This window comes from Canis lupus, chromosome 32 (assembly GCF_048164855.1).
Source record: "Canis lupus baileyi chromosome 32, mCanLup2.hap1, whole genome shotgun sequence".
Taxonomy (NCBI): domain Eukaryota; kingdom Metazoa; phylum Chordata; class Mammalia; order Carnivora; family Canidae; genus Canis; species Canis lupus.
This window is the reverse complement of record NC_132869.1, coordinates 24451456-24468765: the sequence shown is the minus strand read 5'-3', so window position 1 is coordinate 24468765 and position 17310 is coordinate 24451456. Positions and strand designations below refer to the sequence as shown.

Sequence of the window (17310 nt, the reverse complement as noted above, 5' to 3'; positions counted from 1 at the left end):
GCCTCCAGCCCGGCTGACACATCCCCGGAGCGGGCAGAGGCCGTCTTCCCTCCGCAGGGCCTCGGCGTGCGAGGCGAGGCGGGGGATGGGCAGGGGCCATCAGGGGAAAAGTCTCCGGCCTCTCCGCGTCTCTCAGCACCATCCCTCCCCCGCCGCGCCCCCTCCTTCCCCGAATCCCAAACGCGCGGGGGGAGAGGGGCCCCGGGCAGCCCCGGCCGCGGGGCTCGGCCTTTGTGGCTCCGTCCTCGACGGGGGCGGGGCCGCGGGCCGGGGACCCTCAGCCGGGGCTTGACCCCCAGGTGCATTGTCCGGCGGGGCCCGCCCCCTCCCCGCGGGGCCGCCCGGGGCCCCCTCCCGGCGTCTCCCTCCGCCGGCCGCGCCGACCTCGCGGTCCCCAGACCAGGGGCCAGATGTAGAAAGTAGTCCCCGGGCCGGCAGCGGCGCCGTCCACTCCGCCGCCCCCGCCCCCGCCCCCCGCAGCCGCCGCCTCACTCCGCCCCCGGGCCGGACTCTCGGGCCCCCCGCCCCCCGCCTCCCGCGAGCGGGTGTCCGTGCGCCGGCCTCTCCGCGGCCGCAGAGCCCGCCGCCCGCCAGGCCAGGCCAGGCCACGCCGGAGCGCGAGCGGGAAGCCCAGGCTGCGCGCGTGCAGCGGGGGCGCGGGGAGCCCGGGGGCGGCGGCGGGGCGGCGGGGCGGCGGGGCGGCCGGGGAGCATGCCCGCGCGGCCCCGCTGAATGGCGCCTTCTCTGCGACCCCTCGCCCGGCCGCGGCCGCCAGGGATGCTGCTCCGCGCGCTCCTGCTCCTGCTGCTCCTCGGCTCCGCTCCAGGTGGGCGCGCTTTCTCCTGCGTTCCTTGTGCGCCTGTGGGGCTGGAGCAGGCGCGAGTGGGCTGGGAAGGAGGGAGCGGCGGGGGGGGGGGCTGCTGGGGGGCTGCCGGGTCCTCGGCGGCGAGCGGACCGCCGGACCCTGCCCCCTCCCGCGGCCGGCAGGGAGCAGCTGCTGGAGGCTGAGCGGCCCGGGGGCTCCGCGGGGGCTCCGGGGGGCGCGGCCCCCGCACCCGCGCCTCCGCGCTGCGCGCCCCGAGGGGCAGGCTGCGTGGCCGTGGCGCCCGCTGTCCACTCTCCCCCCTTTCTCCTCGCGCCATTGTCCGGGCTCCGGCCGCGTCCTCGCCTCGGCGGCCAGCCCCGGCTCCGCGCCGCCCGCCCGCCTCCCTCCCTCCGCCCTCCCGCCCCGGCCGCCGCGGCGCACGTGGCTTTATTTATATTGTTTCCTTAGTGGCAGCCTCGCCACGCAGGGGGCGCGGCGGCTTCTCGCGGCTTCCCCTTTTGCAGCGGGGTTCCCCCACCCCGACCACACATACGCATTTTCGGGCAGGGGAGAGACTAGGTGAACCAGAGTCCAGGGCAGCACCCCTAGTGCCCGCGTTTTCTCGGATCCGGATCAAAAGAGGAGGAGAAGGGAGGGGTGGAATGGGGAAGGCAAGAAGACTGGAAGGTGCGTGGCCAGTGTGTGCCCCGGAGGGGAGAAAGGTCCCCAGAGCTTAAAAGGAAGTATTTACATAGGAACCCCCCCTCCGCAAACCCCCCTCCAGGTATTTTGAATTTTGAAGCAGGCCCTGAGGTGTGTACCAATGTGAAGATTCCTCCAAACTTCAGGTTAGCCTTATGCAAACTTGGGTGAACTAATTTTTTTTTCTCGTTTGCATCTGCATTGGTTTATCTTCAAAGAGATTAAAAAAAAAAAGTGTAAGGTGGATGTGACGATTGCGGGGGGTGGGGTGGGTGGGGGCGTGGAGGAGAGATGTTCAGGAGAAGGGGTTATTTTATTTATTTACAGATTACAAACCCCGGACTTTCATCTTTGCAGGAGGAGTTGGTTTTCTGTTAACATGAGAAAAGGATCAAAGTCAGATGTGACTCGGAAACACAATGGGCGCCTTCCGGAGTGGTCCTCGCAGCGCGAGGCTGTGAGGGTCCTCCCGTCGCCCTGGGCATGTGTTAGAAGTCCGCAGCCCGAGCGGGGGAGTGCGGCTAGTGTGTGAGGTTATGAGAAGCAGATCAGTCCCGGGAATTTGTAGTCATGTATTTAGAACATCATAAGGAAGATGAAATGTTCCCAAACTCCTCTAACACTCCCCAATCAATATGCCAGACTTTAGGTGGCCTTTGCGCACAGTACAGGAGGTGACAGGGTATTAGGCAGTCATCGGATGCTTTTTCCTGGCAGGGACCAGGACGATGGGTATGCTTAGAGTAAAACCTTTCCTCTGCTCTGATAAAAATGGGTATTGGTTGATAAAGCAATCTCCTATCCCTATTAGATAGTAAGGACCAATTTAGTCACACATTTCTTTCCAGCAGTTAGTAGTTCTAAAAAGAAAAAAGAAAGAAAAGAAAAGAAGAAAGAAAGAAAGAGGAAATAAATGTTTTCTAATCCGATCACCCACTGAGTACAATCAGCAAGAGTTACCAACATTTCAGAGTCAACTGTTTGTCCATTAAATACCTACCTTACTCTGCAGAAATTAAGTAAATTGATCTCTTTCAAGGAGAGGAGGCAGAGTCCTTGCAGTAAAGGACAGATATAAAAATGCAAACTTGTAATTTGTCACGAAAGATAAATGCACTTCCCAAAGGAGTAGGTGCCAGGGAACCCAAAACACTTCAAGGGACAAAGAAATAAACTTGCTTGTTCACAGAGTTGGAGTTTTGCTAATGATTTCTTGTAAAATTAGACTTTTACGACTTACTCTGTTCAAGCTCTTTTTGACAAGCTTGTAAAAGTAGCAAACAGCTTGTGCTCATGAGTTTTCCTGATGATTTTGATACTGTAGCAAGAAGCTTGAGAACTGGATTCTTAGAAGGCATAAGATCATGAAATCTTCCCTGTGCTTTTAGATAAATGTTGAAGATGTTCTTTCTGATTTGTTGAAAAGTTTTGCTGAAACTTAGATTGGTTTATTAAGATGTTTATCAGTTAACTAATATAGTTTCTTAAACTTTGTCATGCTACACCCTGAATATGTTTTACAATTATGTGTTAAGAAATGGCTTTATACCTATAATTCTGGATATGCCTCCCCCCCCCCCTTTTTCCTTATAGGAGTGTGGTGCTTTAGTGAACTGTTTTTTATAAAAGAACCACAGGATGTAACTGTCACAAGAAAGGACCCAGTCATTTTAGATTGCCAGGCTCATGGAGAAGTTCCTATTAAGGTCACATGGTTGAAAAATGGAGCAAAAGTGTCTGAAAATAAACGGATCCAGGTTCTGTCTAACGGCTCTTTATACATCAATGAAGTGGAAGGCAAGCGAGGAGAGCAGTCTGATGAAGGCTTTTATCAGTGCTTGGCAATGAACAAATATGGAGCCATTCTTAGTCAAAAAGCACATCTTACCTTGTCAAGTAAGTGTATAAATTCTTCATTGTTTGATACTTTTCATTGCTATGTTTTAATGATTTTGTGATTCACTGTGTGCTAACTCTAAAAATCACATCACACAAACATAAAGAATTTTCCTGGAGGTAGTAGTTGGTAGGCATGCAGAAAAATCTAAGAAAAAAATATAAATTTAAATGAATGATTGAGAAGGAAAGTCAAGTTAGATTTCAAACACCTAGGGATGACTGGGTGGCTCAGTGGTTGAGCGTCTCTGCCTTTGGCCCAGGTCATGATCCTGGAGACCCAGGACTGAGTCCCACATCCGGATCCCTGCATGGAGCTTGCTTTTCCCTCTGCCTGTGTCTCTGCCTCTCTCTCTCTCTCTCTCTCTCTGTATCTCGTCTCTGTCTCTCATGAGTAAATACATAAAATCTTTTTTAAAAAAAGATTTCAAACACCTAAACCTGTAGAAGTGGCTTTGTATAAATTTACAAGTGTATGAGCAAGAGTTCGGTGTAAAAGTTTGGCTAATGCAATGAAAGTTCTAAAATCTCATCTTTCATAAATTAACAATTAAAATTTAAAAATCACAAGCAAATCTTTCTGCCTTGTAGATGTGGCCTTTGAGTGCTAACTCTTTCTTATAGCCCAACCTTCCATTTCCCTGAGTGCTTTAAGATCACTCCTGTTGCCTTTTAATTGTTGAGAGGGCATTGGTCAGTAACTCTCAAGCCTTTGAAGTATTCCTAGCCTTTTTCTGCTGGGAGAGAAAGAGGTTAAGGCCATTTCCATATTATGCCTAATGGATTTAAACCAGATCTGCGTCTTTTATTCCAGTTGTCATAAAGTTTGCTGTCTAATGATTTCCTTTGTATTAACAGCCCCATCAGATCAGCCATTTGTCCAAGTGATCCAGTGCTTGGTGGTTGACCTGATAACTGTTGAATGTAAAGATGGGCCTAGGATGAATGGGCAACTCCTTGTTCCCACTGAGGTTTTCCATCTCTCCAGGGGATCAAACACGCAACACTTAAGATGACAATAGACAATGCAAATCTTAAAACCACAACTGTATCTTAAAAATAGTTTTTACAAGTATTCTAGCTACATTCTTTTGTTAATCCACAAAAGATAGATTTTGTGCTATCCTGACAAATTGATCATTTACAGGATGAACAATAGGAAGAGGGATCTCTTGAGATAAAGACATAATCTTTAGGAAATAGTTTCTTCAGACTATTTAGGAAATAGTCTACACAGGTGAAATTTAGGAAGCCATTGGCAGGGGTTTTCTAAGTGACTTTGACTCTTTTAACAGTGTATGACCATATTTATGCTACCATCATGTTATTAATTTATTTGTACAGTAATGATTAATTGTAGAAATAAGTTGCAAGCAAAGATAGTTTAACATTGAAATATATCAGAAAAGTAGAAATGTTTCCAGTTCTATCCTCCCCCCTCAAGAATGGCAAAAACCTGAGAAAATTTCTGATAAACGTTTTTTTTTTTTTGCCATAATCACCGGCCAAAAATCATTTTGTTGTTGTTGACTTACGGTTTTTCTGTGTTTTCAAGATAGTGTGCTTTTAATGCCTTTGTTCTGTTCATTTAATTTTAACATAAAGTTGTTGTATAGAGTTGTAACTTTGTCACCTTTTCAGGATTGTGGAAAATGTTTCATACCCAGGAATTGTAGCTTGTATTTCTTTGCTGGAGAGAAGAGGAGCAGGATAGAAAGGTGGAGGAGGGCAGATGGGCCTTGAAAGGATGAAGCATTTATCATGACCACACATTATTTCCGGGACCTCCTTAGAAGCCTGACAAAATTCTAGGGTACCCAGAAATGCCTTGAAAACACATAGAGCTTTAAAGTCTGTATAGTATGATAAGTGTTATTAACAGTGAAACAAAGGTTAGTATGGCTTTTTTAGAGTCCTTAGATTTGTGTAACTGTGTAAAAATTATGGATAATTATTAGATATGATAGTTTTGAAGACTGTTGTGGTGAAGTAGTTTTCATATAATTAGTATCAAGAGCTTAATTTTAGTGAAAATATGTAGACATGGCTGCTACATGTTAACTGTACTCAGTTGTAGGGGCCACACTTTTCATAGGCACATGTTTTATTGAACTCTGTGGAGATATTTTGCTAGGAAATTGCATTCAGTATTACAGATTTAAAATGCATAGTTTTAGATTTTTCTTTAGAAATATGAGACTTAGAGATTCTGAACTCACAAAGTTAGTTTAGGTATTTAAAAAGCAATGTCCAATGACATAGGCTCAAATGACTTTATCCTATGTTCAGGGTAAAGATGTTATACATATTAAACAGGAAGAGAATAGGCATTAAGTGGACATTCTGTTTTGCTTTTTTAAAAAAGCTAGTTCTCTCCTAGTTATTGATAGCAGCAGGGTGCAAGTATGTTGTTTTTATTTCCTGATCAAAGATTTGTCAGCAAACATATCTTTGTTTCAGAAGTGTAATAATATAGCCTTTAAAAATCTAAAACTTTAATCTCTGCAAGTTTTAGAGTTTTTAACACATAGGCAATCAAGTCCTGGTTTCTAAACTTAGGAACTAGAAGCTGAAAGTTGCTCTCTAGGCAAGAATTCCATTATTCATGTGTAAATTAGGAATTCACAGGGTTAAAAGGTTAGAAACTGGCCAGGATGAGGTTTACCCTTGTGATAAAGAGCAGATGACCCTCATTCATTGGCCAAAGCTTTCATGTAGCTCTTCTGCAAAGTTAGTTATTGCCATGAATTGTTCTTGAGGAATGCAGAAATTCAAATGTGAACAGGCCTTTCCTTAAGTGTCACTATGGAGCCTTATCTCCCAAGCACATCAGAGCCGGCTGCAGGGACTAGGTTCCTCCCCAAAGGCCTGGAGGCTTTGCTTTCCTGTTGTTCATCCAAGCACAAAAGAATTTGTCTAACTTAGTTTTTCTAAGGCATCCCATTTTTAAAGGAAAGTATAGGGTTAAAGTAATATTTAGTTTTTTTTTAAAAAGGTAATCCTTTTAATTGATAGACATTTTAGCCATTTTACATTTCATGAAACTAGAATAGGAAGGAGAGTATGTGGGAGGCCCTTTTTTCTAGTTGTATACAATAGTAAGAACAGAAGATTAAGCCATTTCCTATAAATTTCAATATTTTTAGCTTTTGGCAAATCCAGTTTTCACTTTCACCGGTGCTAAGTCTTCAGTATGTAAATAATTTAAACATTTTAGGAATAAGAAATAATTTACCGACATTTTGATGTTTCTTGCATTCTTAACATTAAGATAAATTTCATAGAAAAGCATTAGTGTGGTAAAATGGTCTCATATTTCAACAAGTTTAAATTAAGATAAGAGACGTTTGAGAGAAGTAAAGGAGGAGGCGGGTTGTGTTCTATGATGTGTAAAAGACTGGCTGTAAGCTAGTGATTGAACAGGAAGCTGGTTGTTTATTTCCTTTCCATAAAAGGTGGAAATTGAAGTCTAAGGACAGAGGGAAAGAGAACATAAAGCCAGTTTATATTTCTTAGGTATTTCAGGACCGTTCACTTGGGTGAAAAATCTTTTTTTTTTTTAAGTGAGCATTTGTTAACTGGAAGACCATTGTATTGTAACTTTATGATGATTTTTTTCCCCTAAAGATTTTGAGGTTCATTTTTGCATGTGAAAAGCTGGGGTGGGGAAAGTGGTCTGTTTCTATATCTCTACACAGCAATAGTGATTTCCTTTAAAAGGATGTAGCTTGTTTTCCATGAATAAAACGTTTATCACTTCAGTTTAAAAGGAGGTGAAACTTGAGGACTTTTGTTGTTAGATGAATGAAAAACTGTTCTATGAGTATGGCTTCTATTTTAAAGAGTAGTATATAAATTATAGCCCAAAGTTGGTCTTAAAATGAGTTAAAATATATTGAGAACATTTAATGACTCATGTTAAAAAATAAGGTGGGTGATTGAAAAGAGAAAGAACTATGAGACTATTAGCCTACATTTTGAATTTTATTAATGATCTAAGACCCAAGATGGATGAGATTTTGCTACATTGTCACTTATTGAGTGAGATTTGTAGATGCTGTAAAGGGAAACATCTCTTACATGTGAGCATATTCACTTCAAGCTGTTAAGTTACCTGCCCTAATTTCAATAGAGGTAACACAAAAGTCATTTGATTTCAGAAAAATAAGATAGAATTGAGGTATTTGAGAGACCAATCTGCCAACACTGTAGATAAGGTTCAGAAGATTCTTTCTGAGATCCAAGAAAAATCATCTTTAAAGAGAAGGGGTTATGGTTCAAGAGTACATGTTTAACTTAAAAATTGACCATCTTACAATTGCTAAAGCCAGGGAAGTAAAAGCACATGAAGTTCTACAGGCTTATGTACAATGACACTTGGTTCTTTCAGTCTGTCTTCTTAAAAGGTTTATCAGGTACCTGATAATCTCTGGATAATAGAACCAGTTTTTCCCACTTTGCACTTGATTAAGTGAGGATCATTTCTCATCATTTCTCATCATCTGTAACACTATCTCACTGTTTTTCAGAATTGTTGGATTTTTAATTTTATAACCAAGCAGGATCCACTGGAGGGTAGAATTATAATTTGCTTTAAGATGTATATAAATGGGAAAAAAAGGATGTATATAAATGTGTTTATTTTATTTCTGTTCAGCTTCTTAATGGAATTTTGAAAGGGCATTTGGTATGGCCCTTTTTTGTCAACTATCTCTGATATTCTAAAGAAAGGGTCTCATGCTCAGCAGTTGTTTGCCAAGGGATTTGTTGTCATTGCTCCTGAATTTAACAGCTGGGCCTATTGATGGAGTCCAGAGCAATTTAAAGGAATCGCAAAATAAACTCAAAACAAAACAAAACAACAAAACAAACCCATACCAAGAAACCCCACAAAAACAAATCTTTTAAGCAGGACTTTAAGTTGAAGGAGTATTTTGATTAATAAATAAATAATTTGAGGTTACCTTTTTGAAAACCCTAATATCCCTGACTACAGTTTTGAGAGATAATTTTTATCTCTCCTAGGCAGATTCACTCAATTAGAATTACTTTTAGCTTCTAAATTAGTAATGACTCATGAAAAATAATAATGTTAGCCATTTTGTTGAGGACCATACTTGAATTTTAAGAACAGCTGTGATTATTGACATGTTTTAAGAGGAAACCTAAAAATTGTACCCCAAATTTTTCACTTTCAGGACTATTTTAATACTTCTGAGTGTTCAGACTCTTTGGAAAAGCATTTTTTTAAGCTCATCATTTAAAGTTGATAAATAAGAGAGGAAGAAAACACAGTTGTAGTAATTGAAGCAATGTTGGCAGTTGCCTTAACATAGTAATCTGCACAGAACAAGCTCACAGTCAGCAATTGACAATAGTGATGTGCAAAAAGGTAAAAATGTACTAAATTACCTTCAGTGGCTGTAATCCTGAAGCCAAGTGAATCGCTCTAGGGATATGTATTGCAGAGGATAAAGGTGTCATCCTCACAAAGGTCTCTGACAGTAATCTGACAAATGCTTTCCTGACTTTTACATTCCTTGTTTTTTTCTTCTTTCAACCTCTGGTTCTCAGAAACTGCTTTTGATGAGTGTTAAAAGCCAAATTCTTATAGGCTGAGCAGAAGGCATGAATTAAAAATGTTTGTTTTTTCAGTTTCTGGGAGGCTTGCCCTTTTCTCATGTTTATGTATATACATTTTTTAATATCTTTAGCATCTGTGGCTAGGTTAATTAAGTGACTGTTGGAGATTGCAATCATTGTTTCAAACTTGTGTCCTCAATGGGCTTATTTCTTAGAACTGATAGAAAGGAAATTTTTCTTTCTCTCGCTTTCTTTCTTAGTAGGCTCCATGCTGATGTGGAGCTGAGTGCAGGGCTTGAACTCAGGACCCTGAGATCAAGACCTGAGCTGAGATCAAGAGTTTGATGCTTAACTAACTTAGCCACCCAGGCACCTCAAGGAAATTTTCTTCTAATAACTTAATTTATGAAATAATAGTAAACTCCTGTTTGGAACAGTTCTATAGTTTGTTTTTGTTTTGTTTTGTTTTTTAATGATGCTACTTTATAAAGACTACTTTCTCTAAATTGTATCCTTTGGGAGTAATCCTCCAAAATGGCCTTTTTATTGTCACTGTTTTGTAGTCTTTTTAGTACTACTCAAAATGGATCTCCTTCACTTCACCAACTTAAAAAAGTGGAGACTGTATTACTACTGTGGGTTACATTCCTCAGGATTTCTTCTCAGCCTTGGTGCAATCAACATTTGGGGCTAGATAATTCTTCATTGTGGACACTCTTATGCAGACTAGAATGTACATCAGCATCCCTGGCCTCTACATACCAGATGCCAGTCCAGTAGCATCCCCGCCTCCCCACCACTGCAGTTGTAACAACAAAAAAATGTGTTTTGGGAGGCAAAATCATCCTGGTTGAGAACTACTTTGTTTCTGAAGAGGTAGAAATTTTTTTTCCAAGTTGGTACTGGGCCATTAGTTATTTTAACTATTTCTGTCTTATGTTTGATAATCTAAGCTTTTGGTGTTAATAATGCTAAATGTATTGATTGGAGAACCAGTTATTATTTTTAAGTATTGTGAAGAAAGCTTGATTTAAAAAAAAATGTGTCTCAGTCATTGTTTGTCTAAGTGGGGGTGATATTGCCTCTTCATTCCTTTTCCACACATGGTACATTGAAACCTGATATTAAGAGTTCATCCTTCTATAGGTCCATTCATTTTGATTTCAGTATTTTAGATCTTTTCTTGAGGATATCTAGACAAAGCATAAATGCAAATTTCACTTAACTCTGTTTACTCAGTACATTGTATTTTCTTGATGTGATGGGCTCCAGTGTTGAAAAAGATAGGAGAAATCTCCATGTGTGGCAAATGTTAAAGAACATCTTTTGTGATGCTCAGCATGGAGACAAGTAAAACTGTATGAGATTAATAGCCCAGAGAATTACATTTGCTGTGTGGTAGGTGGTTCTCTGGGTGAATGGTTAACAGAAATCTTTTCAGCTAATTCAACGGTACCATAGACTTATTTGGGGCAGAAACAATTTAACTTCCTCTAGATAATGATGTAAAGATGGTAGTGTCTTGAGAGGGCATCAATGAGTAAGAATTAAACACCATACGTAGTATGTTAACTAGTATGCAGAAAGTTGCAGACAAATTTTGAGTGGTTGTTATGACAAATGCTTGTTTTAGATTATTTAGTAGTAGTACGCAGGGATTGCATAGTCCTCATCTTTCTCAAGGTATCATTTTTTGTGTTTGGTTTCATTTTGGTTAGCTTTTTATGATAGTAAAAGTTAAGATTGTTCCTATAGGTAGTTGGTCACCTGTAGAGGCCAGTAGCCACTGGTAGCTCAAGTGACAGTTGAGATGGATGAGGGAGAAGGCAGAATCTTTTAATGAGTGACTCTAGTCCTGAGCACGGATGACTGAACATTCAGCACCATGTGTTCTACTCCAAAAAAGTGCTTTGAGTAGAACAAATCATCAGTTCAAACTAGAAGAGAAAAATGTACATTTCCTTATATTTAAGGAAAATAATAGTTGTGTAAAACAGAATTTTAATGATCTTGAGTTCTTGTTTTCTTGTTCTTGTGCTTTCATAAAGAAATTATGAAGTTGACAGGTACCAATATCTGGTAAATATTCTTAGTGCTGCTATATATTTTTATTGAGTTACTGGGAGCTGCAGTGGAAAACCAGAATGACAAAATGCAAGAGAGCCAATCATTTATGTCTTCTCCATTGCTGATGATTTATACGACTTTAGACAAATTACTTAATCATTCTGATCCCTACTTTGTGTTACCTGTAAAAATGGGCAGCTGGACAAAAAGGAGGGGGCACAGGTGTTCAGCAACACAGTACCCTATTTTTGTAATTCTGTTACTGTAATTCTGAGCAAATGGCCAGTAAATTATATTTTTTATAAGACTGAGTTAAATCACACATTTAAGTCACTGAGAAAAAATTTAAGAGAACCGTTTAAGTCACTGAGAAAAAAATTACAGTAGCTTGGCCATTATTTAACTTGGTACTTTTAAGAATTCATACTCTTGCCATGTATCATAGGAGAATCTACTTTTGGTGGGGGTGAAGTCTTAAACCAATACTGATAATTTGAACTAGTACTGTTTTCTGACTTAAGTCAGAAAAATAAATCAAAATAAATTATGTTGCCTGGCCCTGGGAAGTTCATAATAGTTGTGCTCTTTGAAGGTTGACATAGTACGCAAGAGGTATAGCTTTACAAATGCGTCTGCTTTGGCTAATTAATTGTGTATTCTGATGTTTATTGACTCAGTGTTTAAAAGAAATAGTGCCAATTTCATCTTAACAGAGTTTTGCTAATGTATTATTAGTGTTTTAGTAGAAATAGATTATACTGCCTGCCCCCACCCACCACCAAGTCCTATTAAGAATGATAAGGTTTAATTTTTCCCCCAGCTTTCAAACTGAGTTAGCTTGAGCCCCTCTGATTGGATTTAAAGTAACTCCAATTAAAATATTGACCTCAAAGTGAACACATAATAGGAAAAAAATGCTTTGATGTTGGTATTGCCATTTTGGCATTTCTTTTTAAAGAGATCACAGCTTTTCTTAAATAATTGTAACAGATGTATTTACTGTTTTTATTTTAATAAAAATAATTCACTTTTTATGTATTCAAGAAAGTCACATTTCCATGCTCTGTCTTAGGGACCAAACTCAGTAAAGTAGTAAGATTACCAAAATTTTTACCAAAAGTTATCCCCAGTGATGGAACGATTTCTTCAAAGCTTGAAAGTATCTTTACCTTGATGATTTACTACATTTTTAGAAAACTGTAATAATGCATGAAAGATAGTATATAGGCAGAAGAAACTTTGTGAAATTTAAGTTTAATTTTCAGTATGCCAGATGTCAACTAGGAAGCTATGATATTTAGGGAGAGAACTTTATTGCTTAGCAAATGGTACATTGAGAAATTACAAGTTGGTCAATAGAGAAGTGACCGGTGCCTTGCCCAAGGATACAACTACTAGATCTCAGGTGTGCTGATTCTAGTCCTGAATTTGCAGTATTAGGTAAAGATTTTCTCCTGTGTATTGTGTGAAAATGTGTCTCTATATATTCAAATATATCTCATCTAATCCAGAATATAGAAAAGAGAATAGTAGTGGAACTGACCCTGATATAAAAGACACATTTAATTTCTGAATATTTATTTTAAAAGTATGACTTTATCATTGTGCAGCTCACCCTTTACTGCTGTATAAGACTTTGTTGTGTTGATGTAGTAAATAGGCAATTTTCAAATAAAATCAATAATGTTTCTATTTTATCCTGAGTATAACCTCAATGCAGGGAGATTGAGCTCCAGTCCTTTTAGAGGTTCAGCATTTGTTGCTATATCTGTACAAATGAAAGTTTGAGCTAAAGCAGATTTTCATTGTATCTTTATTTTTTTTTCATAATTGGAGTATTTTTATTTTATGTACAATAAGTCAGCATCAAAGTAGGTATCTTGGACATCTGCAGTTAAGGTAGGTATCTTGGATGACCCATTCAAGGAAGTTCACTTAATCCAACTTAATGAAGCCTATATTCTTGGCGTACTGACGGAACACTGGCGGCACATGTTGAAGCCGTATTTCCGGATCAGACCATGCTGATTTGAACAGAGACGGCAAGAACGAGAGCCCTGGCCAGACTTCCTTGGGTGGCTCCAGTAGAGCTGCTGGTGACCCATCTTGCTCTTTCGGATGCAACGAGGCAAAAGGACTCATTGTATCTTTAAATAACCTTCAATGGAGTGAGGCTCTCTTGTAGTCAAAAGGTTGAAATTTAAATAAATGATTGACTATGTGTCATTATTATTGCTTCGAAAGAGGGGCATAGTGATAGCCTATGTCTAGTGTGGACATTTTTTTTCTTTAGCAGCAGTTTTATTGAGGTAGAATTCACATATCACAAAGTTTACCTTTTGAAAGTGTGTAATTCTGTGGGTTTAATACATCTATCACCATTATCTAATTTCAGAATATATCTTTCACTCCAAAAAGAAACCCCACACTTCCCAGTTCTTTCTTCACCTATACCCTGGAACCATGAATCTGGTTTCTGTCTCTAGATTTGCCTATTGTGGACATATCATAAAAGTAGAATTGTACAATATGTGAAGTTTTGTGTCTGGCTTCTTTCACTTAGCCCAATATTTTCAAGTTTCATCCATATTGTAGCATGTACTGGTACTTCATTTTCATGGTTGAGGAAGGTTCCATTGTATAATATACCCATGTTATATTTATCTAGTTATCTGTTGATGGATAATTGGATTTTTCTTTCTTTTGGCTCTTGTGAATAATTCTGCAGTGAACGTTGGCATACAAGTATCCGTGTCCCTGTTTTCACCACTTTTGGGCATATGCCTAGGAGTGGAGTTGCTAGATCATATGGTAATTCTACATTTAACCTTTTGGGGAGTCACCTATTTTCCACAGTTGCTGCACCATTTTACATTCCCACCAGCAATGTCCAAGGGATTCAGCTTTCCATGTCCATGCCAATGCTTATTATTTTCATTATTATTATTATCATCCCACAGTAAGTATGAAGTGTTCTCATTGTGGTTTTGATTTGCATTTCCCTAATGACTAATGATCTTTTCATGTACTTATTGGCCATTTATATATTTTCTTTGGAGAAATATCTAGTGCCCATTTTTAAAAATTGGGCTTTTGATTTTTTTTTATTGTTGTTGGGTTTTGGGATTTTTTTTCATAATCTGGATATTCATTTTATCAGTTATAATGATTTGCAGATATTTTTTCCAGTTCTGTATTTTGTCATTTCATTTTCTTGATGTCTTTCGATGCACAAAGTTTTAAATTTTGATTAAATTCAATTTATGTTTTCTTTTGTTGCTTGCGGTTTTGTTGTTAGACCTAAAAATCTATTACCAAATCCAGTGGTAAGGGTTTAGCTTCGCATGTTTCACTTCGCATGTGAAAATCCAGTTGTCGGGCACCATTCATTGAAGAGACTTCATTCCTTATTGAATGGATTTGACATCCTTGTTGAAATCAATTAACTATAGGTTTATAGGATTTATTTCTGGATGGTTGGTGCTATCCTGTTGGTCTCATGCTATTTTGATTATTGTATCTTTGCAGTAAGTTTTAAATCAAGAAATGTGAGTATTCCAACTTTGTTCATCTTTCTCTTGACTTTTTTTTTATTATTATTCATGGCCCCTTGCAATTCCATATAAATTTTTAGATTGGCTTTTCCATTTCTGCATAAAATAGTCTTGGAATTTTGATACAGATTGCATTGAATGTGTAGATTACTTTGGATAATATTGATGTCTTAGCAATATTAAGATTTCCAGTCCATGAACAATACATCCCTCTGCATATTTAGATCTTTATTTTCTTTTAGCAGTGTTTTATAGTTTTCAGTCTGCAAATCTTACACTTTTTAAAAAATATTTTATTGGCATAATACACTGTGTAGGGAAGTCATGTCATGTTAGATAGGACGACATTTAATTTTTTTTTTTAAATTTTACTTATTTATGATAGTCACAGAGAAAGAGAGAGAGAGAGAGGCAGAGACACAGGCAGAGGGAGAAGCAGGCTCCATGCACCGGGAGTCCGACGTGGGATTCGATCCCGGGTCTCCAGGATCGCGCCCTGGGCCAAAGGCAGGCACCAAACCGCTGCGCCACCCAGGGATCCCAGTCTTACACTTTTTAAATGAAATTTGTACCTAAGTATTTTATTCTTTAAGATGCTATTGCAAATGGAATAGTTTATTGCTGGTGTATATAAACACAATGACTTTATGTGTGTTGATCTTATACCCTGAAACTCTTCTGAGTTCATTTATTAACTTTAGTAGCTTTCTTGTAGATTCTTTGGAATTTTCTATATATAGAATCATGTTATCTGTGAAAGATATTGTTCTACTTTTTTCCCCCCCAATTAGGATGCCTTTTATATCTTTTTCTTATCTAATTCCTCTGGTGTGAACTTCTAGTACAGTGTTGAATAGTCTGTACATCCTGTTCCTAAAGCAGAAATATGGCTACTGGCACCGCAAAGACGGTAACATCTGATGGGAAAGTGCTTATATGTGTAACATACAAGGTACTAACAAAACTTACTTCAAGCAGTTTTGCAGAACTTGTCAGAAGTCTTATAACTCTTACCAAGTGAAGAATATATCACTTGTCAAGTAAACAGAGTGTTTGCATTTTGTACCTGAATTACTCTACCTGGTGGTAGAGTTTTCATGTGCATGTTTTTTCCTAAAGGACACTAGGTTTCTAATGACCTCGAGTTTTTCTTGTTTTTTGGTAGGAGTTGTAGAAATAACACTCAACTGGGAAATGGGACCTTAGGTATAAGTTTCCTTTTGCTATTGAAAAATCTTGTTCATGTTACCCACTTTTGAGACTATTACTTCACTGGCAACGTGGAAGAATGTTTGCTTTACTTGCTACTCAGTCTAATGTAAGAGAAACTAAACTGAAAAATAGAGTATTTTTCTTAAAAAAAATTTTTTTTAAAGATTTTGTTTATTTGTTCATGAGAGAGACAGAGAGAGAGGCAGAGACACAGGCAGAGGGGGAAGAAGCAGGCTCCGTGCAGGGAGCCCGATGTGGGTTTCAATCCTGGAACTCCAGGATCACACCCTGAGCCAAAGGCAGAGACGCTCAACTGCTGAGCCACCCAGGCATCCTGTAAAAAAAAAAAAATATATAGGGAAAAGCTTTCTGTCTTTCACCATTAAGTATGGTGTTAGCTATGGATTTTTCATAAATGCCATTTATCATGTTGAGGAAGTTCCATTATATTCCTAGTTTTCTGGGTGTTTTATCATGAAAAGGTGTTGGTTTTTTTTCACTGCTTTTCCTATATCAATTGTGATGATCATATAGTTTCTTTCCTTGTTCTGTTAATGTTGTATATTATATTGATTAATTTTTTTCTGTTGATCCACTTTTGAATTCCTGGGATAAATCTCACTTGGTCAATACCATCTTTTTAATATGACATTAGATCCAGTTTGAGACTTTGTATCTATATTCATAAAGATGGTCTGTTATTTTCTTTTCTTGGTGTGTAATTTTCATGTGATGTATCTGCTTTGGTATTAGAATTGGGTTCATAGAATGAGTTAGGAAGTGTTCTATCCTATTTGTTGGGAGAGTTTGAGAAGATTGATGTTATTTCTAATTTAAATGTTTGGTAGAATTCACCAATCAAGCCATCTGGTCCTGGACGTTTCTTAGTTGGGAGGTTTTTGGTTACTGATTCAGTCCCTTTACTCATTGTAGGCTGTTGCAATTTTTAATTAATTTTTGAGTCATGTAGATAATATGTGTTTTAGAATTTGTACATTTCATATAGGTCATCTAAATTGTAGGTATACAACTGTTCATAATATTGTCTTACAATCTTTTTTATTTTTGTAAAGTTGGTGGCAATGTCCTCATTTTCATTTCTTTATTTATACCTTTTTTATTTTTATTTCTTTGTCAGTCTAGCTCACCATTTGTCAATTTTGTTCATCTTTTCAAAGAACCAGTTTTTGGTTCTGTTGATTGTTGTTTTTCTAGCCTCTTTCATTTATCTCCATTACTAATCTTTATTCTTCCTTCTGTTAGCTTTTAGTTTAGTTTTTGCTTTTTTTTCTAATTCTTCAAGATGTAGTTATTGATTTGAGATCTTTTTTTCTTATTTATTGTAGGATTTACAGCTACAGATCTATTGAGTATTGCTGCACTGTCATTTTCATTTGTCTCAGAGGAGTTGTTATTGTTCTTTTTCTTCGCCGCCTCCCCCCTCGCCCTCCCCTCTTTCTTTCCTTTCTTGACCCATTGATTAATAGTTTG

The 17310-nt window shown here is 39.1% G+C and overlaps 1 protein-coding gene and 1 pseudogene across 1 annotated transcript in view; one reads left to right on the top strand and one right to left on the bottom strand.

Moving 5' to 3' along the window:
* Nucleotides 1–663: 663 nt before the first annotated feature.
* The window catches only part of PRTG (protogenin), a 118455-nt gene continuing 101808 nt past the window's right edge, over nt 664–17310 (top strand). Inside the window, exons 1-2 of the mRNA XM_072808673.1 lie at nt 664–826; nt 3101–3403. Coding sequence (XP_072664774.1) covers nt 733–826; nt 3101–3403 — 397 coding nt within the window. The 5' untranslated portion in view covers nt 664–732. The remainder of the gene's footprint in view (nt 827–3100; nt 3404–17310) is intronic.
* On the bottom strand, nt 12872–13225 carry LOC140622708 (small ribosomal subunit protein uS14-like; annotated as a pseudogene).